Source organism: Lissotriton helveticus, chromosome 7 (assembly GCF_964261635.1).
Source record: "Lissotriton helveticus chromosome 7, aLisHel1.1, whole genome shotgun sequence".
Classification (NCBI taxonomy): Eukaryota; Metazoa; Chordata; class Amphibia; order Caudata; family Salamandridae; genus Lissotriton; species Lissotriton helveticus.
This window is the reverse complement of record NC_136068.1, coordinates 1,151,185,747-1,151,209,500: the sequence shown is the minus strand read 5'-3', so window position 1 is coordinate 1,151,209,500 and position 23,754 is coordinate 1,151,185,747. Positions and strand designations below refer to the sequence as shown.

The window sequence follows — 23,754 nt, the reverse complement described above, 5'->3', positions numbered from 1 at the left end:
ACAACGGATAAAGGTATCCCTTATCTGGTCCTGCCTTTCAGCCACAATGGTTCTGTGTGGGCATACAGAACAATGTTCATATATGCACATGAAATCTACCCCCTACATTCTGTAACAGACAATCCTAAGAATAGTGCTCTAGTTAAGGGTATAGTAGATATGATAAAGGAAGACATTTCTTTTGAGACTATCCCGAGAGATGAGACACTAGTATACATAGGATGGAACGTAACCGGATATGGAGCTACTCTGAGTGAGAAACAGCAAGCTAAGAGATCTTCCCAGATTTGGATTGTACCCCATCAGGGTCACCTGTGTCTGCAAGGTAATGGCAAGAATCCCAGAGCTCAGTTAGGGAAGAGTATCTGCACTAAAACGTATGTTTTTGCAGCCCAGACTTCCCCTTCATTTTTAGCAGCTAAGGGTACCTATTTCATCTGCCATGATAGAGCCTATACATGGTTGCCCCCTGACTTTTCGGGCACATGTTTTGTTTCGTTCCTGCTGCCTCCCACCTACACAGCGGCGGCAGATTACCACAAGACAAGGATAGTTAGAGGTGCCTTCAGCGAAGAAGACACTGCAGGACTAGAATTTGGGGACTTCGTAAAGGGTTTTCTGCCGCTATGGGGACCGATGGCTAACAGCAGGAACATAAGGCAATTGGCAAGGGTGGTTGAGTCCACCGTAATTGAAACTGCTGGTGCCCTTAGTAACTTGACTGCTGAGCTCCAGTCGGATCGTCTTATGACCCTTCAGAACAGGGTCGCATTAGATGTCATACTTGCAGACCGAGGTGGGGTATGTAGATTGATCCAATCGAGTTGCTGTGTTTTCATTCCAGATAACGCTCCAACAGTGTACCAGGCCATCTCCAAACTACATAAGATTTCCGAATCTATTCATGTGGATATTGGTCGTTAATGGGATGGTTCTGGGAACTGATATCCGCCTGGGGATGGAAAATTCTGATGGTCATTGGGATGGTCTTAGCCATTCTTTTCCTGTTCTGTCTGTGCGTGCAGTGTGCTCCTGCAATATGTGGCCTCTGTGCTACATCATGTGTAAGGAAACCTGTATCAAGAGTCGAGCTAAGTACTAGAATGATGTTACAGCAACATCTCAATGACTTTAGGAATATAGACCTGGACTCAGATTAGCATGAGGATAGGTTAATTGCCTATGTAAGGGCAAAAGGAGGGTTTGTAGTTCTGAAAATTCTAGACTCGTGAATAAAACTTCATCATAGCATGATGATTTTTATATCAAAATACCCAGAATGGCTAGTACACTATGTGCAAGCATTTTCGTCATATTCCAGTAACAATTTCACCTCGAAATCGTTATTTTCGTCTTGAACCCTTGGCTTCCATTTTGTGTACGGCAGCCATTTTGTGGGTTGCCCTCACATAGGCTTATAATACAGCTAAATTCGATTCCAAAGGACACGTACACCTTAATTGACTTTTCTCTGACCTGGGCAAGCTGAAACCATTGCCCCAGGCCGAACCTGTTTGGTCAGTTCCTCTCCCAGTGGCCGAATGAGATAGCATCAAGGCACAACATGCCATAAACCCTTTTCATCGCACACACACCCTGCCTAATCTTGCTCACACCTGTCCCTGCTCTTTTCTCTCACTTGCTTTATGATGAGGAGGTGCCCGTTTTTATTGGGGGTCCACCGATATCTGATGAAAATGTTGGGCCTTGCCGGGTAATTTGTTGTGGGCTGGACAAACTGAAATGTGGGCTTGTCATCATGACTCTGCTTTTTCTTTGTAGTGGAAACATGTGAATAGTATACTAAAATGTGGAGAATGTTTGCCTGAAGCACAATATTTTGTATAAAAAGAGAAGCCTGGCTTTGTAAGATTGAGCAGTCTCCTGAGAATATACATCCTGTGTTGTTGTACTTCTAGGACGCCTGTTACTTGGTTGCAGCCAATAAAATCGATCCTTGACTTCACCTAGAAGACTCTGTGGTCTAAATCAGGAAAGTACTCGAGGTCTTTGGGTGTGTACCCTGACACCACTGGGTTACCGGTTCGGTACCGGTTCTGAAAAACCCAGTACCTCAGGATTGCCCGGTGCCCGCAAGTGCCAGTCCGGGCCTGCACACAATAAAGTTCTACGTCTGCTCTGGAGTCAATATAATCATTAGCATCACATTTTTGTTCATCTTTTGCATGCTCTGCTAGCCTCACCACCCTGAATGTCTCCATAAGGTTTTCTACCATATATTGAAACAACCGAAGAGCTCCTCCTGATTAGAAAAGGAGTTGTAGCCTGTACCATGAGCTGCTGCCACGGTGTGAAGAGAATCCCAATGGTGAAGCATGCCGCTTCTGGTGGGTGGGGGATTTCATCCTGAAAAGAAATCATTTTTGCTCGGCTGGGTTTCTAATTTTTCTTCAGACCCGAGTTTATCTTTGTGTGAATGTTATATTAATTCGGAGTTAACACTCGCAGGTCTCTAATTCTCCCCTTGCTCTCCTTTTGTGTTTACATTATAATTATTAGTCATTCAGCATGGAGAGTTTTGTTGAGGTGAGGGAAATCCTTGTATTCACTGACTCATACTTCTTTACAATTCTTTTTCCACAGCCCATTCCTGAGGCCATTGTAAGGGCAATATAATTATTAGTCATTCAGCAGACTTTTGTTGAGGTGAGTGGAATACTTGTATTAACTCACTCCTGTGTATTGGTCACACCTGATATGCTCAATCTGATTAACTTTCCATGCTTTCCATATTCAAAATTCCAAGGCTGATTTTTCAAGCCTGCAGACGAGCCGTGTTGCCGTCTACCTAACTCAATAGCAATAAACTTGTGGAGGTTTCATGCAACTCTAGGTGAGTTTTGCATGACCCTGAGCACAATATTTTCAGACAACACACCATTTTGTTATTTTTAATTATACCAATATATCACTACACAGGTAACTCTACCCAGCATCCTGATGAAGACCAATCCAAATGGATCCGAGTAACCGAGCTATCTTGGGTCGAAAGGTCAATGCTCTAACTGCAATTTTTTATCTTGTATTTAAGTTTTACAGTCACTATTTTCTCATGTGTAACATTGCACAAGCACTTTTCTCACTTTTTCATGACTGGAGCAACCTACAGTACATTGTACATATATTCTTTCATGTATTTGCACCATAATATAAGCATTTGATATAATTAAATCTCTGGTATTCTTTAACATTTATTTTCCTTTTCTTAAAATAAATTTCTCTGTTATTTAAAGCATTATTTGTGTTATATTGTTCTACCCCAAGAGGACCATTTCTTTATTGTACTAAACGCAACCCAGGTCCTGAGGATCATTGGGTACCACATTATTAAATGTTAAATATTAGAAGATTTGTACAGCGCATGGCTGCCACAGCGGCGGGGCGTCCCAGCGTTACACAGGTAACACGTTGCACGGTAGAAAAGCATCGAGGAGGTACAATTAGGTTGGGAATAACGAGGGGCATATTACCAAGCTATAGCGATAACTATCGCTAAGCTTGGTTAGCGGGCATTTAAATATTGCAGCGCTCCGACGATTTTTATTGCTTAGGAACCTTGATATTATGAAGGTTTATCTCCTAAGCGATAAAAATCGGCCGAAATGCATGAATATCGCTGAAAAGTCAGCGATATTCATGCATTAGCGAGCAAATGCTCTTAGCCATGTTATCCACCTACCATTGGATAATATGGCTCAGAACTGCTCTGGGCAGGCGTTATCTTTTGGAGATAATCGCGCTTGGCGCGATTATTTCCAAAAGTTGGTAATAGGGGATAGCGATGTTAGAGACTGTTTCCAGTCGCTAACATCATGGCACGCCCACTCTGCATGTCATTAGCGATAATCATCGCTGACATGCAGAGTGGGCCCCTAAATGCCCGCTATCGCCTATTAGCTGTTGCTAACTGGTGTTAGCGCCAAAAATTGAAGGAGAACGCCAAGCCAGTCGTGGCTAAAGTTAGAAAACTCCCCATTTCCATTCAGGAGGAGGTCAAATCTGAATTAGAGAAATTATGCAAGGCTGGAGTCATCGAACCGGTGGAAGCAACGGAATGGTTGGCACCCATTGTGGCCGCGAAGAAGAAGGATGGGTCAGTCCGGCTCTGCATTGATTTAAGGGCATTAAACAAAGAGGTCGTAGTCGACCTGTATCCCTTACCGAACATCACCCAAATGATGAGTATGCTAGAGGGCGCCAGGGTGTTTTCCACTCTCGATCTCACCTCAGCCTATTTCCAGATAAAGTTACACAAGGAATCTCAGGAACTCACGGCTTTCGTGACACCTATGGGCGCATACAAGTTCAAAAGAATGCCATTTGGTTTGGTCTCGGCGGCCGCCGTGTTTCAAAGAATCATGGGCAACATACTGAAAGGTATCCCTGGCGTCATGTGTTACCAGGATGACGTGCTTATCTTCGCGAAGGACCACGTAGAGCATGATAAAAGACTAAGATGCGTGCTGGGGAGGTTCTTATCTCAAGGCCTTACCGTGAAAAAAAACAAGTGTGTATTTGGCTGTGCAGAGTTGGACTTTCTGGGACACAAGGTGACGACAGAAGGAATACGTCCCAAAGCCGAACTGCAAAACACCATCGTGAATCTGTCACCCCCCAAAGGCAAGGACGAGATCAAATCGTTCATGGGGATGTTGGAGTTCTATGGGAAGTTCATAAGAAACCTGGCGGGCAGGACTTACGCCATCAGGCTGCTGTTGAAGAGGAAAAATGAGTTCAAATGGAGTCAGGAGTGCCAGAGGGAGTTCGAGGATGTAAGGAGAGCACTTGCAGAGGCCCCCAGTTTAAAGTCATATATATCCAACCGGGCAACGGTAGTCACCACCGATGCAAGCGCAAAAGGGTTGGGAGCTGTCCTCACCCAAAAAGGCGAGGAGGGAGAAGAAACCATAGCCTTTGCCTCAAGGTCACTCCCGAAGTCCGAGAACAACTACTCGGTGATCGAAAAAGAGGCTTTAGCAGTATCCTGGGCAGTAGGAAAGTTCAGAGACTTCCTGTGGGGAACTCAGTTTACCCTCCGCACTGATCACAAGCCTTTGGTAGAAGTATTCAGTAAGAAAGGTTTGGATGCCATCTCCAGCAGAATAAGGCGTTGGGTTGTCGGCCTCCAAGAATACACGTTCGACGTCGAGTACGTCTCAGGAACGCAAAACCTTGCAGCTGACTGTCTATCCAGACTTGTCAGTGAAGAAGGAGCGAGAGAGAAGCAGGAGAAGACAGATGAAGAAGAGGAGGGCCTCTTGATGGAGAATGTCTGCACCATCCAGAGGGCGTTGGGTGAAGAAACTTGGAGAAAGGCGCTGGAAGAGGACAAGACACTGGAGGAGGTTTGCATTAGAGTAAAAGGCGGATGGAAACACGGTGACAAGCGAGATGGAAACCTGCGGCCATACCTGGCCATTAAGGATGAGTTGACCATAGTTGACGGATGCCTGTTCAGGGGGACAAGACTTGTACCTCCTGCAACTGTGAGAGACAACCTGGTCGAGATAGCCCACGAAGGGCATTTGGGCATCACCAAAACCAAACAAAGACTCAGGGAGAGCTATTGGTGGCCGAGCATGGACTTGGTCACCGAAAGGAGAATCAGAGAGTGCATTCCATGCAGCAACAGTGACAAGGTCCTGAAACAACAGACGCCCCCCATGGTGTGTAGGCCGCTCCCGTCAGGACCGTGGGATGAGCTGGCATTAGACATCGTGGGCCCAATGTCTGGAGAGCTGCGGACGCCTTACATCTTGGTGCTTGTGGATTTGTATTCTCGGTGGCCAGAGATAAAATTCGTTAATGAAGTCACGACCAAGACCGTCATCGGATTTCTACAGGAGGTGTTCATCCGAGAGGGGCTCCCCAGTAACATCCTCACGGATAATGGAGTACAACTATGTTCGAAAGAGATGGAAGACTTCCTTGAAGAAAGAGGCATCAGACACAAGCGTTGCGCTTTATACCACCCCGAAACCAATGGCATGGTCGAGCGTTTTAACAAAACTCTCAAGGAGAGCATCCAGTTGGCCAAAGCAAGTGGCATAAGCTGGAAAGAAGAGGCTTGGAGGCGGTTGGAAGCATACAGGTTCACGCCGCATCAGACGACGGGCGTCACCCCGTTCGAACTGCTCCGCGCCAGGATACCCAACACCAAGCTGACCCCAGGGTGGATGGAGTGGCACAAGGGGTGGTCTGACCGAACCAAACAAAAGGAAAGCCTGAAGAAGCAAGAACAAGCCATGAAAAGAAGGAAAGAAGGATACGACCAGCACAAAGCCACACAGGAGGTCGAATTCAAAGTAGGAGATAACATCAAAATCAGAGCTCCCACAGGGAGGGCAAGCTGGTCAGGGTACAGCAATCCTACTAAAATCACCAAACTATTTAAGAATGCAGTCAAGACCCAGGAAGGGAAAATATGGAACCTAGGGAGAGTTGTAAAATACCACCCTCCAGTGAAAGACCCTGAAAGTACAAAGGGGGGGGGGAGGGTGACTCAAGGCAGGACCTTAGTTCCACCACCAAGAGGCCGTCAGCTGTCCCTCACCCAGGCTACAGGCCCAACAGGAGAGTGACCAGACCTCCTAGGCATTTTGATCAATATGTAATGATGTGACTGTTGCTATTCTGCCTACTCTGAGTCACTACCCCCACTAGCTCAGGGTCCCAGGTTGTAACACTCCCACTACTGGTTTTTTATGTCTCCCCGTGTTTTCTTGCTGTACATGTTGTATTAAATGTTTTCATTCTGCAGGGAAGGGGGATGTGTGGTATCTCCCTCCTCGTTCCCCCCCCCCGGCGGCCCTGCGTGTGATGGTGCTGCTCGCGGTGACATCACTTAGAATGTCACCGCGACCAGCGTTCCAAGGCGAGCGCCGGGGACAGTAGCTGAAGCGTCTGCATAGCGTCAGGCTGTGGCTGAGGTCGCAGTTGTTGGTACTTAAATAATAAATACTTCTGTTCACTCATGTGACGGCTCTGACTCTCTTTAAGCCGTTACCACAGTTACATTTGTTAATGTAAGTATTTCTCTGTTATATATTGTAACAGTGCGAAGGAAATAAATATATGCATAATCAACTGAAGTTTAAGATATGTTTAAAATACTTGAAAGCACCTAATGTAAATTATTGTATATTTACACATTTCCCAGAAGTACTCTTGACAGTTAGTTTAAGAGCAACAAAAATCCCCATCTAGGATTGTGATACTTTTTATTACTTTAAAACCATAGAAATAAAACACAAGTCCTTAAAATTCTAGACACTCCCATGCAAACGGATTCAAATATATTTTTTATAGAGGGCCCACGACACACTGGAAAAGTGCAGGCTGAGTCTGCATGAATGAGCTTGTGCAAAAAACAATATAAGGATTAATTGCAATTAGTGCACAGCGTAATTCCTATGTGGATTTCTTCGTTGCACTACTACTAGTTCCACACAAGGATTTCCCAGTTCTGGAGACAGTGTCCTTGAATTTACTGGCCAGCAAATCCAGCTGCTAAATTTGCTTTGGCAAAGGGCTGCATTGCTGGACAAGTTTCCCATTTCCACTAAATCCTCATCCAAGGCACGTGGAAAGCATGCGATGCTTCCCCTTTCCAGGAAACATTCTCTACTGCCATGTCCACCACCCCTTGCTCGCCTCCCCACAAAGAGGTCCTGCAAACACGTGGTAAACGTCTACATTAAATTCATGGCAATTAGAAATGTATGTAGAATCTCATCTGGGATCTAATATGTAATTGAAGGAATTCTGTGCAGTGATTATGGGGAGCAATCTAGTACTCCCGCAGTTTCTCCTTAGAATGCTGTCAAACTCGTGATCTGGGTAATAATGTTCTACTTTGTGGGATTATGTTCAAAACAATCACCAATGCTCATTTTTTAGGAAAACAAATCTGTTTATTCGCAATTTAGGGGCATATTTATGCAATTATCATGCAGTGCAGAAAGTCACTTTGCTGCGCAGCGTGACAGGGAAAGGGCAGGACTGTACCGTACTTAACAATACAAGGCGTATTTCAGTAATTTCCCAGCACTGGCACGCAATGTACTGTCTTGCACCAACGCAGGCACTCTTGCACCATGGTGCAAGGATGTCTTCGTTGTAAGCAGGATTGTTTTTGTGCAGGAAGGGTCTCCTTCCTACACAAAAACAGTCCCCTGAGGCCTTTTTCCCTTTCTATGTGTGCTGCAGAATGTAACACACACAGAAGGAGGACAAAACTAGGGGAAATAAACATATTTCTCCTCTTTATGCCTCACCTGGAGAGGCGTAGCAGTTTTGGCCTATTCCCAGGTCTACCACTTATGGTAAATCTGGGAATGCATCAAAATCCAAAGGTGTGGAGCACCATGGGGCAGAGTAACTCAATGCAATGATTTCTGCTGCGTTGTGTTACTCCAGATTTATCAAGCCACTCAAGGCCACGCAAGGTTGCCTTGCATGGCTTGATGAACTGCACTTAGCAGTTGTGTCGCACTTGCGCTCCATTGCGTGGTGCAAGTGTGATGCAACTACATGATAAATATGGCACAAAGTATAGAGCATTACAATGCAATTTGCTGACAAAATTATGACTAAACAAGCGCCTCCTGTCCTATCCGATCTGCTGATGCCCTATCTACCACGACGGACGTTACACTCAATTAATCCGTTTCTAGCCTGCATCCCCGAATTTTTGGAGCTAGAGCTGGGGGTTGCTCTTTTAAGTCATTGGCATCCGGACTCTGAAATTCTCTTCTGGTGTCTATCCGAGGCATTCAGAACTATCTTGCTTTTAGAAAGGCTATAAAATCCTAGGGGCATATTTCCAAGGGCAATATCGCCGCTTTAGCGAGAAAAATTCCCTCTAAAGGAGCGCCAAAGGAGGGCCCGTCTGTGCCCGTCCGGGCCTCGGACGGGCCTAGGGCCATCCATTCTGCCAACACTCTGCGGCGGCCCCCTAATAACTTTATACGGTATGCACGCGGGCACCTAATGTCGCTGAAAGGCGCTTCCTGTATGTGTGATGCTGCATGGGACGTGACTAACAGTGCGTCCCGGGTCTGCCAGGTGTGCAATTTCCGTTTTCGGCCTAGCCTTAACCTCCCGCCTTTCCATCCCACTGATACCTCACTGGTGAAAGCCGGTTTGATCAATGCTAGGTCATTGGTCAAACATGCAGCAGATATCTTTGAGCTGCTGATTGACAATCAGTTGGATCTATTATTTATTACGGAAACTTGGCTCAATGACACTTGTGCCCCTTCTGTTGAACTTGCTATTCCACGTGGATTTAAAATATTTAGGTCTGACCGCCTTCTGGGTAGAGGTGGCGGAACCGCGGTTGTTTTCAGAGAACAGTGGATTTTCTCCTTTGACTCCCAAGAACAACTGGCTGAGGCGGAGATGCTACACTTCTCTCTGATATTCAATGCCCACTCATCCATTGGTGGCACGCTGGTTTACCGTCCTCCTGGCTATATCGGCAATTTCGTACAGGTCCTGGAAGAAGTTATAGTTCCTAGGATTTTGCGTCATTCCCGGTACCTCCTTCTGGGGGATTTTAATATCCATGTTGATAGCCCGGACCTACCAGAGGCGGTTCGCCTTGCAGAAGTTCTCTCTATGGCCCAACTAAAACAATGGGTGGTCGCTCCAACCCACCTAGGCGGCCATATTTTGGATCTGGTATGCACAAACTTTGACATCAACATGGTCCATCCTGAGCCAGTAACCTGGTCTGACCATAAGCTCATCAGATTCTCCTGGCCTCTATTGTCCTCTACTGCGATCCAGCCCCAAATTGCCCACACACAGAAGATCAACTTAAATACTCTCTCAGCTGGTCTTGTTGCCTCTCGCCCACTGCTCCCTCCTGACATTGATGCTGCAGCCAGCGCATTTAACCTATGGGTGGAGTGTGCGACTGCCGCAACAATTAAGAGCAGTCGGGTCTGTAGACTCCGTTCTACCCCTTCTAAACCTTGGTTTTGTCCTGCTCTCCGAGACCTCAAATCAGGCTGTAAAAAGCTGGAGAGGTTATGGAGACTAGCTTACCTGCCTGAGGCGAAAAAGGATCTGCGGACTGCACAAAAAAAGTATTATGCAGCCATCAGATCTGCCAAAAGTAGCTACTATGCAGGGCGCATCAGCAAAGCTAACAACAACAGCAAGGAAATATTTGCGATTGTCAATAGCTTTGTATCCCCCTGTGCATCAAAACCTTTGCTGTCCGCATCAGAAGAATGGTGCGAAGAACTATCTGAGTTCTTCGTTGAAAAAATTGCCAAAATTCAGGTGGACCTGCAAAATGTTTGTAATGGCCCTTCTTCTCTCCTAACAACTCCGCTTCCTTTAATGCCCAGACGCATCGCCCAACTGGCCAACTTTACCCCTCAACTAGATTTGGACATCACTGCCATTGTTGCTGCCTTAAAATCTGGATCTCCCTCTGACCCATGCCCGGCCAGAGTACTTGCGGGTGTAGCGGAATCGGTGGGAAAGGAGGTAACCAAGATCATTAACCTCTCGCTCCACTCAGATACCGTCCCTGACTGTTGGAAACAAGCAAAACTGCTCCCACTATTAAAAAAAAATGGTCTTGATCCGGCCACCCCGTCCAATTTTCGACCAATATCTTTGCTGCCAGCGCTTGCAAAAGTATGCGAAAAGATTGTTTTTGGTCAACTGGAGAAATTCGTGGAATCCACGGAGGCCCTACACCCAGCCCAGTCTGGCTTTAGGGCCGCCTATAGTACTGAGACGGCTTTAGTCGAAATATCGGAGGCTATTCGGGAGTGTCTTGACGGGGGTGGCAGAGCGGCTCTGATTTTATTGGACCTCTCTGCTGCCTTCGATACGGTGCCTCACTCCCTTCTACTCTCCAGACTAGCCGATATAGGTATTACTGGCTCCGCATTTGACTGGCTGACCTCATTTTTAAAAAACCGCACGCAACAAGTTTGGTTGCCCCCCTTTGCTTCCACTCCTAAACTGCTTTCTACTGGTGTTCCTCAGGGGTCCATGTTAAGCCCATTGCTTTTCAATATTTATCTTACCCCTCTGATTTACCTGGCTGAACAGTTAGGGGCAAAAATTATGGCGTACGCCGACGATACGCAACTTCTGTTTACTTGGCCCAAAGATAATTTAGATACGTCGGCGGCCCAATTATGCCTATCTTCTGTCTTCCAATGGTTAGCTAACGCCCAGCTAAAATGTAATGAAAGCAAATCCGAGATCCTGCTATATGGTTCTTTTCCTGAGGATTTTAGTGATTGTCTTTTGCCTACCGACCTACCCCCTCCAAAAGCTGCTTCGGGCCCAGTGAAAAATTTGGGGGTTTGGTTTGGTAAGAACCTTAAGTTCGAGGACCATATAAATAAAGTCACTGGAGTCTGTTTTTTCACTTTAAAAACTTTGCGCAGGTTTTTCCCTCTGTTACCGAAAGAAGCTAAAGAGACTGTCATTCGGGCATTAGTACTCTCTCGGTTAGACTACGCTAATGGACTGTTTTCTGGCTTGCCGGCTTACCTGATTCACCGCCTTCAGGTTATTCAGAACGCCGCCGCCAGACTTCTGTTCAATGTCCCAAGGCGTTCCAGTGCTCGACCTCTTCTCCGTGCTTTGCACTGGCTCCCTGTTGCCCACAGGATTTTGTTTAAAATCCTAGTGCTGGCGTATCGGGCCATCCACCACACTGGTCCTGTCTACCTGAGAAAAAGGTTCTGTCTGTATATTCCCAATCGCCCTTTGCGCTCGGCCAATCTGTGCCAAATGACTGTCCCCAAATTTAAATATTGCAGACTTGGTGGCCAATCAATCTCAGTGAGAGCAGCGAAATCCTGGAATACTTTACCTCTTCATTTAAAAACTGCACCGACTCTTGGTTCTTTTAAGAAGGGTCTTAAAACCCATCTTTTCAATATTATAGTCTAAACCTCCCTACTTTCTGTATTCCTAGTTATTTACGCTCCCCCAGTCTGCTCTGCCTTCAACGCGCCAGGATACTATTTTTTTAGTAATAGAGCGCGATATAAAAGCCTTTAATAATAATAATAATAATAATAATTTTATTTTGTGACAGTAGTTCTTTAGGCATCCAAGCTCTTCTCTAAACACCTCTCCGAACTCTGTTGTGATGTCTGCCTTGCACTCTTGTATTTCCTGTATGAGAATTTGGGGATTGCTGTTGGGATTGAGATAAACTCCTAACTCCTTCTGTGCTTGCCACCCCAAGATGTTGTCTCCTACAGTGGATACATACACTTTAGACACTGTTGTCCTGTTACTATATTCTATTCTCCCTAGAAAGTATCCTTTCATAGAGATGGGGCGCCCAGCATACCCTCCTGGCCTTAAGTCTAAACTCCTCAAGGTTATCTTTCCCCTTGACACCCGTGAGAACTCCTTAGCATTGATAATTGTTATTCTGGAACAGGAGTCAAACAATGCTTCCAGGTCAACCTCCCCTACTTTTATGGTGTCTTTGGGGCTACTGACCTGACCTTCATCAACCTGCACCACAATTTCTCCACACATGGGGTTGCTGGGACCTTGGACCTCCAATTCTTGTACTTGCACTACGATCTCGTCACACACCACATTCGTTCTGTCTCTACTCTGTCTACTGACCCCCTGCCCACTCTTACAGTATTGCTTGAAATGGCCTTTCTTACCACATTTGTTACATGTGAATCTGAGAGCGGGGCACTCTTTGTCGTTGGCTAGGTGCCCTGGCTTGCCACACCTATAGCAGGTATCTTTGAACGATCCTCCCTGCCTGCCCTCCTTCTGCTCTCTGCCCACTACCTTCTGACCTTTGACTACGGACACTGCTTCGCATTCAGTCACCACTTCATTGACATTAGTTTTGTCATCGTTCTTCTTCTCCCCTGCTTCTTGTTTTATCTCCTTGACACACTGCAACATGTGCTCTACCTGCTTGGCTATGATAAGAACCTCTCTCAACGGTGGGTCATCTTTGAGCCATAGCTCCTCACGCACTCGCTCCATCCTGCAAGCCAGAACAAACTGGTCCCTAATCCTCTCCTCACTTGCTCCACCAAACTTGCAAGTGGCGGCCAATTTTCTCAAATCAGACACAAAATCTTCTATTGACTCTCCTTCCTTCTGTGTTCTCTTCCCAAAGTGGTACCTCTCCATGATTGTGCTAGTCTTGGGGAGGTAGTGCAAGTCTAATTTCTTCAGACTCACTTCAAACTCATTCAGACCTCTTGCTTCCTGCGCCCCTAAGTCTGGGAGGTGGTCTAGAACTTCCTCCCCTTCTGCGCCTAGGTAATAGGCCAGCAAAGCAACTTTCCTTTCTAACCCTAGGTTAGGCCCACACACAGTAGCGTAATTTAAAAACACTTTTTTCCATTTTTTCCATAGGATGGTGGGGTCACCCGGGTTGGTTAAGAAGAAGGGTGGAGGGGTCACACTTTGCATGTTTTATTCCACAACGGTCTGAGTATGGACTTACACCCTAGAAGGATGCGCAAACCCACAGTAAAACTTTAAATGTAGGGGAAGGCACTATTAACCTGTACCAAGGAGATGTGCCTGAAACTGCTATAGGACACACTTCTACTTATAGTGACAAAAACTAATACAATTCCTTGTAAGAACTTATATTGAGAGACCTCTGCCCGACCCACGCTCACTGCAGCAAAGGATGAGTCTATGGATACATGAATTGGTGAAAAGACTCTGAACTGGTAGTGGTGGTAGTAAAGTAACAATACACAAAACGAAATGTATATTTTCTCTTGCACAGCCTATACACCCTGGGGCTGAAAGTACTCTGCGCGTGGCTTGCCGTTGAAAAGGTCACTAGATGCTCAAAGTGCTAAAGCACTAGGTCTTCTTTTACTGTCAGCACAGTTCCAACAGTGAGTTCCAAGAGGTGGCGTCGAACTTCTTCATACACATCCACTTCCCAGCGTTGAAATCACCAACAGTTCCTGACAGACCCTACATAAATCTCCGTCAAAACAACAGACAGTACACCTTTCTCGAGTGGCAATTTATGCGTCTCGCCTGCCGTGTGGGATTACACACGCCCTCTGAGGTGACAGAGAAGCCGTCACACGCACGCGTGCCTCGCCGCGTTGGCTTCCTAATTCAACAGAAACTTCCCAAGCGGCTGGGTTACAGCGCATAAGTCTCTCGCCAGCCTATGTTGATGAAGCTTCACAGCTCGCCGATGATGATCCTCAATCACTAGGCAGCCGCCTAAGCGCCGGGTCCCTTCGCGCGTTGCGTTGAGCTAAGCGTGTCCCCTCAGGTGAAGTGCTCGCGCCTCCTACTATCACTTTAAACAATACTTAAACCAAAACAGGTCTTCCTCAGCATTATTCTGGCAGTAACTGGTGCCATACATTAAAGTTAAGTTCCGTACAGGTGACTGCCGGTAACCAACTACCATACAATCCTGTGGTGTATGAGGAGACCACGCGCCTCGCTCCCGCCTTCCTTCTCAACCCAGGTGGCGCTATAATTGTCCGCTAGCCAGGCTCCGATACCAAAGGGACGTCTCACATACTTTTATGTCTGCAGATGACATTACTCGCCACACGGGACGTTGGGAAGAGTCAAAGGTTGACGCGCAGGGATGACTAGCAGGCGTTACCTTACTTCTTGGAGGTGACTGTCAGACGATAAGTCCACACCGACCCACAGTCGCTATTACACGTTCTTGAGCGGGGCACCTTTCTTCTTTTGCGTCTTCTTCTTCCCTGGGCTGCCTCATACACCGGTCAGCTCTCCGCGTTGCAGTCTGTTTACACTGCAACCCGATCACTTCCCAGTCAACCGGCTGCGTTACTTGAGTCAGCTGTTCTTCTCTTTCCTGCCAGCGTGTTGAGGTCGCAGAAGGTTAACCCTCGTCGCCAGTGTGGTAACGGCTTAAAGAGAGTCAGAGCCATCACATGAGTGAACAGAAGTATTTATTATTTAAGTACCAACAACTGCGACCTCAGCCACAGCCTGACGCTATGCAGACGCTTCAGCTACTGTCCCCGGCGCTCGCCTTGGAACGCTGGTCGCGGTGACATTCTAAGTGATGTCACCGCGAGCAGCACCATCACACGCAGAGCCGCCGGGGGGGGAACGAGGAGGGAGATACCACAGTAACCTCGATAGTTCTCATGATCGGTGCTGCCAAATAGATATTTCATGAGGTTGAGTGCATTGTCATTTATCTTATAAAGCAACAGGTAACTTAAATAGCAATATGGACACTGGCACTTTATAGGGATACTACTTACATGGATCTCAGCGCTTTACTTTCATGTTTTAACTTAAGTAATCGAATTCTTGCAATGGCCAAAACTTGTTGCCTCCATAGAGCTAGGCCACTCACTGTGGCCTTTCCTGTTTCCGAAAGTAAGAGTAGAGTTTGCTCCATTTCATGAGGAACACCGTCATCTTTTCCCTCTTCCATTTGCTCCTGACTGAAGACCCCATAATCTGTAACATGAGAAAGAAGGTCCTTAAGAACACATCACATATTTATTTGGAAAACTAAAGTACCTGTTCTTTTTTATCAGGATAAAACAATGAAGTTTGAGTGCCTGCTATGACTGCACGCATTTTGCTTCCATAGGCGAAAAGCACCAGAATAACAAACAAAGATGTGGCATGCAATGTGCAATAGGTAAAGGTGTTGGCAGGGAAGCAAATGAAATGGTCACACAAAAAAGGCCGATTAGATGGTTGCCAATTTTTGGTATGGGGACACCAAAGGGCTGGGGGTCAAAAAAGGCTTCAGTCTGTTTTCTTGAAGCATACCCCTGTGTTTCTGCAAGGGTTGGACAAGGGACAAGCGGTGGTGGTGCCCCTACCCTGCAGCATACAACAGAGTCCAGTGTCTCCGAGCATGGAATTATCGGATTCAGTGTGTATGAAAGTGGAGCAATAGTATTAAATAAACCTATGTTTAGCCCCCTGCTCAACAACATCAGTCTAAAACCCTCCATTTTCGGTCTTAAAAACCTTTTCTGAAAGAAAGATCTCTTTCAATGGGGCAAACCCACAAGTTGAGGCCTACCGGCAATTTAATGGTGATGGTTGTGGCTTCTAGTCGATCTAGCTCTCTATCGGTGCTCCAGGCAGAAAGTTTAAAAGTCCCAGGTTTTGTAGTTTTGAGGTTCTGTGAATTCTGAACCCGTTCCATAAAGGTCATGGTTTCGTTATGAATTTGATATTAGCGAACCGTAACTAGTTAGTGCGGCAAGTATGAGTGTTTTCATCATGTTAGACTGATGGATTCACTACGTATTTAGGGATTTCGTTCTGAACCCTTGGGTTCCATTTTGTGTATGGCAGCCATTTTGTGGTTGCCCTCACATAGTCCGATGACTGTGGCTGAACAAGTCTTTTAAGTACATGTACACCTTAGCTCCAGTTCGTGCTGACTCCTGTTTGACCTGAGTGAACTGACCCTGTTGCCTGAAGCTGACCTTGTTAAACCAGTTCCTGCCCTTTAGCTGATCAAGATTAAGGATCAGAGCACAGGACATCATAAACTTTTATTGCACACAAATATGCCTTATCCTACTCTCACCTGTTTCTTCTCCTTTCTGTATGGTCTACTTACGATTGGGATGTGCCCTTTTTTATTATGGGTTCGTTCGACCTGTCTAAAGAAGAATGTTGGGTTTGACCGATGATTGATCATGGGCTGGGCAACTGAAAAGTGGGTTTTACTGTCATGTGATACCTTTGGTGTGAATACATGTGATTGGACAGTTTGTAACTATTAGGTATTTGTCTGGAATGTGATTTTTGGCATAAAAAAGGGACGACTTGCTGTGTAAAATTGAGCAGTCTCCTGAGAACTCATACCGTGATGACTTCTAGGACTTCTGTTACTGGCTGCAGTCAATAAATTTGATCTTTGACGCCACCAAGAAGAGACCCGTGTCTCTGTATTCTAAGACAGGTGAACCTGAAGTCTTTGGGCGTGCCCCTGGCGCCGCTGGGTCTTAAAACCCGGTTCTTCAGTTTAGGGACAGGAGAAGTAACTCTAACACAAGCCAAGGTTCTAGGACCCGGGGGTACTGCTATTGGGGTTAGGTCTCACTCCAACAAAGGCCAACAGCACGGTCCAGGGCAGGTCAAAATGGAACTGGTCAGCTTGGCAGTTGCCAAAAGAGAGTTCTGTGGAGGCTTGTTATGTCCCTGTAGCTCAGACAGGTTGTCATCCAGCTAACTGCTGGCGTCTCTTCTGGGGGGTGATTGTTCAAGGCCAGCAGGTCCAGTCTTCCTTTAGGATTTTCAGACAGCAAGATAGCCAGCCCTTCTTCTGAGTCGTCACAGGTCCAGAATTGTTTTGAGAGGTCAGTGGTGTCCTCATTTATGCCCAGAGTCATTCTGTGGGTGGTAGGCAATCCTTTTTTCATCCCCCAAAAAACAGTTCTGGTTAGTTCCTCCCCTCTCACTAGGTTTGGAGCGAGCCTGATTAGAGAGACAAAAGAGAGGTGGGCCTAGGAGTGTCATTTGCCAGTGACAGGGGAGGCATCCTTTGAAGATCAAGTAGGTGCTGGGCACAGGCCCACCACTTCGTTAAGGGAGCAGACCCTCTCCACACAACCCAGACCCATTTCACCACAAAGGAGTCAACAGGGGTCAGGTGACAGGTGGACACTGGCAGTAAAGCCTTTTGGCAGGAAAATGCCAACATTCTAAAACTGTTGTAGCTAAAAGGAGTTTGGCCATAGGCGGCTGGACAGGGCCTATAATTGAACAGAAGACGAATGTCAAAGCCGCCACGTTTATATGCAGTTAAGGTGATTTAACAGACTAAAAACCATAAGCTACTCAATTAATATGGACTTTAAGCATTTATTTGCTAAGTAATTCACTTCATAATTATAACTTAGAACCACATTATTTTTTAAGTCAGACACAAGTAGATATGTACGAATTAGTTTACGTTGTAGCAAAATATGAAAAAAAATGTAAATAAGCATTGAAACTTAAACCAACATTGTAATATAAAAAGGCAACAAAAAATGCAGACAATAATAAAGTAACAGTGGTTATGTGCGATAAGAACCAGTCTGAATTCACAATACAAGAGCAGCACCTGGGCAATCATTAAGTGCTACTGCACGGGAAAGAGCCATTATGTAGTAGTTAAGGATTTTTGGAGCATTTCTACTAGGACAAACTTCATTAAATGCAAACGTCCCCGCAATGTGTGGTGCCGATGCATTTCGATTCCCAGAATTATTTACAGGATTCTCTTCAGGGGGAGGACTGGGTTATCTAAAGAAAAAGGGTTGTGAATTATTAGACAGAGTAAGATCTCTATGTCTCCTGTATAATAAGCATATGAGATTATTTTTCCTAAACGTACCTGGTCATGAGAGGCATTTTTTCCTAGGGTGCGGTCCCAGAGGGCCACAAGAACTAGCGAAAGGCTCAGTCTGAAATAAAATAAAGTGTATTCACCGGTGGTATTAAAATTAAGTTGTTGTCAGGGACACGAAGCTGACAAAGGGGGAGCGGTGGTGGTTTGACCTAAAGAGATGTACCTAAGAAAAGGACAAAAGCAGGTTCATAACCTTTTGTGGTACAGACCAACCAAAGAAGATCCCTCTTGTGAACTCAAGGAACAAATGAGTCAAATAGTCAATGCGGGCTTTGAACAAGGAATCGTAGGGACGAAAGGGCACAAATTCCTCATTAAGAAGCATCCAAGGACCCCCGTCGTCTACTTCCTCCCGAAGATTCATAAGCAACTACAAGAACCTCCTGCAGGCCGATAGTATCAGGTTGCGACTTGATGAAGGAACCTATTTCTAAATACGTGAATACATTCCTCAAACAGTTCCTGCCTGAGATCCCTTTGTACTTCCGGGACACCACTGATTTCATCAATAAGATCGAACACACCCCTTTTGATCAACTGCAGCAATGGCAAGTGTCTTTTGACGTCCTTTCATTATACACCCAAATCCCGCAGGATGAACCATTAGAAGCAATGGAAAATGTATCTGGACTCCAGAACACGACCACATCGTGTCCCCACGGGATTCATTCTACAACTATTGGAAGTGGCATTAAAGAATAATTTTTTCAGGTTTGAGGAGAACTAATACTGGCAAATCATGGGGACAGCCAAGGTTTGCCCCTTTGCTGCAGAAATGGCCATACTTTACATGGCAACATTCGAAGACAAGTATGTCTACAACAATATTCAGTTTGCTCAAAAGTTCTCCCAATGGTACCAGTACATTGATGATGTCTGGTGCCTCTGGAGTGGCACTGAGCCAGAATTAGATGCATTCCAGATATGGTTAAACCATTGACACCCAGACATCCAATTCACTTTGATCAAAAGTCCGATGACATTAACATTCCTGGACGTCGAGGTCATACCCCATCAAAACAAACTCACCACTACGTAACACAAAAAAATGACAGACAAGAATGCCATCCTGCACTGCCGCAGCTTTCATCCCAGGAATCTCAAAGACAAATCATCATACGGGCAACTACTCAGGATTAGAAGCAACTGCTCTCGTAATGATGACATTGAAATACATGGGAACACCTTCTGTGAACAGATGAAAGGCCGGGGTTACCCCAAAAAACTGCTGAAACATGCACTCAAAAGAACATGGTGTACACCAAGAGAGTGTTTACTTACCGAAAAAGAAAGACCCGGGATGAAGAGGCTAGTGTGCATCTCAACATATGGACAACATACTAATAAATGCATGCCCATTATTTTGAAGAATTGGCACCTTGTAACAAATTTGAACTGCGACGTGATGCACCTTTTTTCGCCATGAAGAAAAACCTGACGTTGGGACAGCAGATAGTAAGAGCAGAGCTAGCTACTTCTGACAAAAACAAGAACCTCAGAGCACATTTTAAAATGAAACCCCTGCAGGGCCACCATAAATGTGGAACCTGTAGGAGTTGCAACAATACAGTAGTTGCCATTGAATTCGCACATGACAACATCAAGTGAACAAGGAAGCACTTTTTTAATTGCCAGACCAAAAACGTTATATATGCAATTGTTTGTCACTGTCCATAAATTTATATTGGAAAAACTACACAGGAGATTCGTCAACATATAGTACAACATTGATCAAGGATCAAAAACAAAGTTACAACAGCACCATAGGTTTACCATTTTTTTGACTCCAAACATGAGGATCTTGATTTTAAATGGACCGTCTTTTCGGTCATCAAACCCTCACCAAGGTGTGGCGACACTGAATCATTGCTATTAAGAAAAGAGGCCTACTTGATAGCAAGATTTAATAGTATCAAGAAAGGGCCTAATGAAATGTCAGAGCTGGGTAGAAATACAAATTATTGCACCATCCTACACCTGGACTTTTTCATCCAGAATGCAGCTCGGAGGAAAACCGGCATGCCCATGATTGAATTTTTGATAGGTAATTGTATTCATAACTATGATTTGAACAGGGACACCGCATTGTGCCAACCTTTTTTACAAGATTGGAGCAGAGGCACTTATTTGGCCAATTGCCTATCTAAATATTTACGTGAATCCATTCCAATCAACACGCAATGTTTCCAACTCACACATCCAGTATGCACCTTATCGGGGAAGGCTTTTTAACGTCTGAAGTCCCGGAAGTGAAACGTAATTCAGAAGAGAGAATGAGACGGAAAAAAGCTCCCCACCTTTTCAAACGAAGTAAGCCTGTTGGGTTGCCCAACATTCAGCGTTTATTACTGCTGTTTAAAGGTGCGTCTGACATTCACGCTCCTTTTCTTCACACAGTGCAATGAGAAGAAGACTTGCAATATATCAGCTTGACCAACACACAAAGGCGCCTTTGAACTGAACTGATCCTGGAATTTATGACAGCAGTCAGCTTTAAGTAACAACAAAAGCATTTACAGACTTGGTTCAAGTAAGTGAGATCTTCGTGTCTCTGAAAACAACTTAATTTTAATACCACCGGTGAATACATTGATACAAACTTTATTTTATTTCAGACAGAGCCTTTCCCAAGTCCTTTTGGCCCTCTGGGACCGCACCTTAGGAATAAATGCCTCTCATGATCAGGTACTTTTAGGAGAAATATAGTTGTATGCTTATTATACAGGAGACATAGAGATCTTACTCTGTCTAATTATTTGTACCCCTTTTTCTTTAGATAATCCACACCACGCCTTGAAGAGAATCCCGTAAATAATTCCAGGAATATAAATGCGTCGGCACCACACAACGCGGGGACTTTTGCATTTAATTAAGTTTGTCCTAGTAGAAATTCCCCAAAAATCCTTGACTACTAGGCATACTGGCTTATCTCCGTGCAGCATAACTGAAAATTGGTGTAGATAATTTGACTGTTAATGATTGTCCAGTTGATGCTCTTGTATTGTGAATTCAGACTGGCTCTTGTCACACATAACCACTGTTGTTTATTATTGTCTGCATTTTGTGTTTGTTTAAGTTTCAGTGTTTATTTGCATTTTGTTTCATGTTATGCTATAACGTATACTAATTCATACGTTTCCACTTGTGTCTGACTTAAGAAATAATGTGGTTCTAAGTTTCCACGTGAAGCGAATTACTTAGCAAATAAATTCTTAAAGTCCATATTAATTGAGTTTATGGCCTTTTGGCTGTTAAATCACCTCAACAGCATATAAATGTGGCGGCTTGGACATTCTTTTTCTGTTCAACTTTCTAAAAGTAGCATTTCTAAAACAGTAATGTAAATTATACATTTTCCTAGATATTCTGAAACTGAATTTAGCACCTATTAATTATTTTCTAGATTACAGTAGTTCAGTTTCAATAAAACTCACAAAATATACATTATGAGACACTCTGATAAAGAATACTGTAGCTCTGTTTGCATTGTGACGTCATTGGATGCCATTTTACAGAGTACATTTATTACACAATTCATTCAGAAAAAGAGAGGTGCATGGAAAGATTAGAGCAAATGCAGGGGGAGATCAAATTAGAGGGTGAGGTTAGGTGGAGGTAGAAGGGACAGGACTACAGATGTAGTTGGTATTATATATAGCATCGAGGGGAATTAGGAGAAGTTTGACCAGATTGCAACAGGGCAGTGATTCTGTGAGTTGCTGTGACCTCCTGTTGTATTTTCATCTTTCTTCCTTTCCCGTGCCAGGTATTTCCTTATGGTGTAGAATGATCCCATGCGTGCAGTTTGTTGCACGGAAATCCTGCTAACAGCCAACCCGCCACATTCATCAAAGAGCACAACATCCTCGACTCCTCCAAATCCGGCCTCAGAAAAAAACACAGCACGGAAACCACCTTCCTCGTCGCAACAGATGACATCCGCACCCTACTGGACAAAGGAGAAACTGCAGCCCTCATCCTCCTTGACCTCTCAGAGGTGTTCGACACAGTCTCTCACCGCACCCTAATACGCAGACTCCACGAAGCAGGGATTCAAGACAAGGCCCTCGACTGGATCCGCTCCTTTCTCTCCGGCACAATGCAGCGGGTCAGACTGCCCCCTTTACTCTCAGACTCTACACCAACCACCTGCGGAGTCCCCCAGGGGTCATCCCTCAGCCCTACGCTCTTCAACGTCAACTTGGCTCCGCTCACCCCCATCATCAGAACCTATGGACTCAACATTGTGTCATACGCAGACAACACCCAAGTCATCCTCTCCCTATCCACCGAACCCAACACTGCCAGACACAATAGTCGAGAAGTCATGGAAGCTGTAGTCAAATGGATGAAAACAGCTGCCTTCAACTAAACACCAACAAAACGGAAGTATTCATTATGCGCCCACACCCCGACACCTGGAACGACACCTGGCGACCCCCCACCCTCGGAAGTCCACCCACCCCCGGACCACGCACGCAACCTGGGAATCATCCTGGACCCCAAACTCAAAATGGACCGCCAGATCAGCGCCGTCTCATCCTCCTGCTTCCACACCCTCTGCCTCCTACGCAAGACCTTCAAATAGATCCCCCTCGAACACAGAAAGACCGTCACTCACTCCCTGGTCACCAGAAGACTCGACTACGGCAATGCACTCTACGCTGGAATAAAGAAAAACCTCACACGCAAGCTACAGAACATCAAGAATGCCTCCACAAGACTGGTCCTCAACCCGCCAAGACACGGCCACATCTCCCAGCACCCACGCACACTCCACTGGCTCCCCATCGAAGCTAGAGTCACCTTCAAGATGCTCACCCACGCTCACAAGACCCTCCGTGACACCGGACCAGCATACCTGAACAGCCGACTCAAATTCCACGCACCCCTAAGGACCCTACAATCAGCCCACCTCTCCTACGTCGTGGTCCCTTGCACCAGAAAGACCTGATCAGGCGGCCACTCCTTCTCCTTCCTCGCGGACAGAGCCAGGAACGCCCTCCCTCTCCACCTCAGACAGACAACATCTTACCCCATGTTCACAAGAAAACTCAAAACCTGGCTCTTCGACAGACCCCCTCCTTGATGGACTGGAACCCCCTGTCCCCCAGCGCCTTGAGACCATCACAGGTGAGTAGTAGCGCTTAACAAACACATGATTGATTGATTGATTGAATTGTGTGTCAGGGGCTGGACAGTGAAAAGTCTTTGTCAATGTGCCCTGGCCTGTCTGAGGTTTATGAGATGCCCACCAGTTGACACTTTTACTCTGCACGATATGAAAAATGAAGGAGTATAGAGCTTTTAAAAAAAGGAATCCCAAAAAGAGAAACAAAAACACAGGATGAAAAATC

General features: G+C 45.5%; 1 protein-coding gene across 1 annotated transcript in view; it reads right to left on the bottom strand.

The window, feature by feature from the left end:
- LOC144770056 (ABC-type organic anion transporter ABCA8-like) overlaps nt 1–23,754 on the bottom strand; it is a 2,854,033-nt gene that overhangs the window by 1,456,230 nt on the left and 1,374,049 nt on the right. Inside the window, exon 19 of the mRNA XM_078654287.1 lies at nt 15,288–15,489. Within this exon, the coding sequence (XP_078510413.1) occupies nt 15,288–15,489 (202 nt within the window). The remainder of the gene's footprint in view (nt 1–15,287; nt 15,490–23,754) is intronic.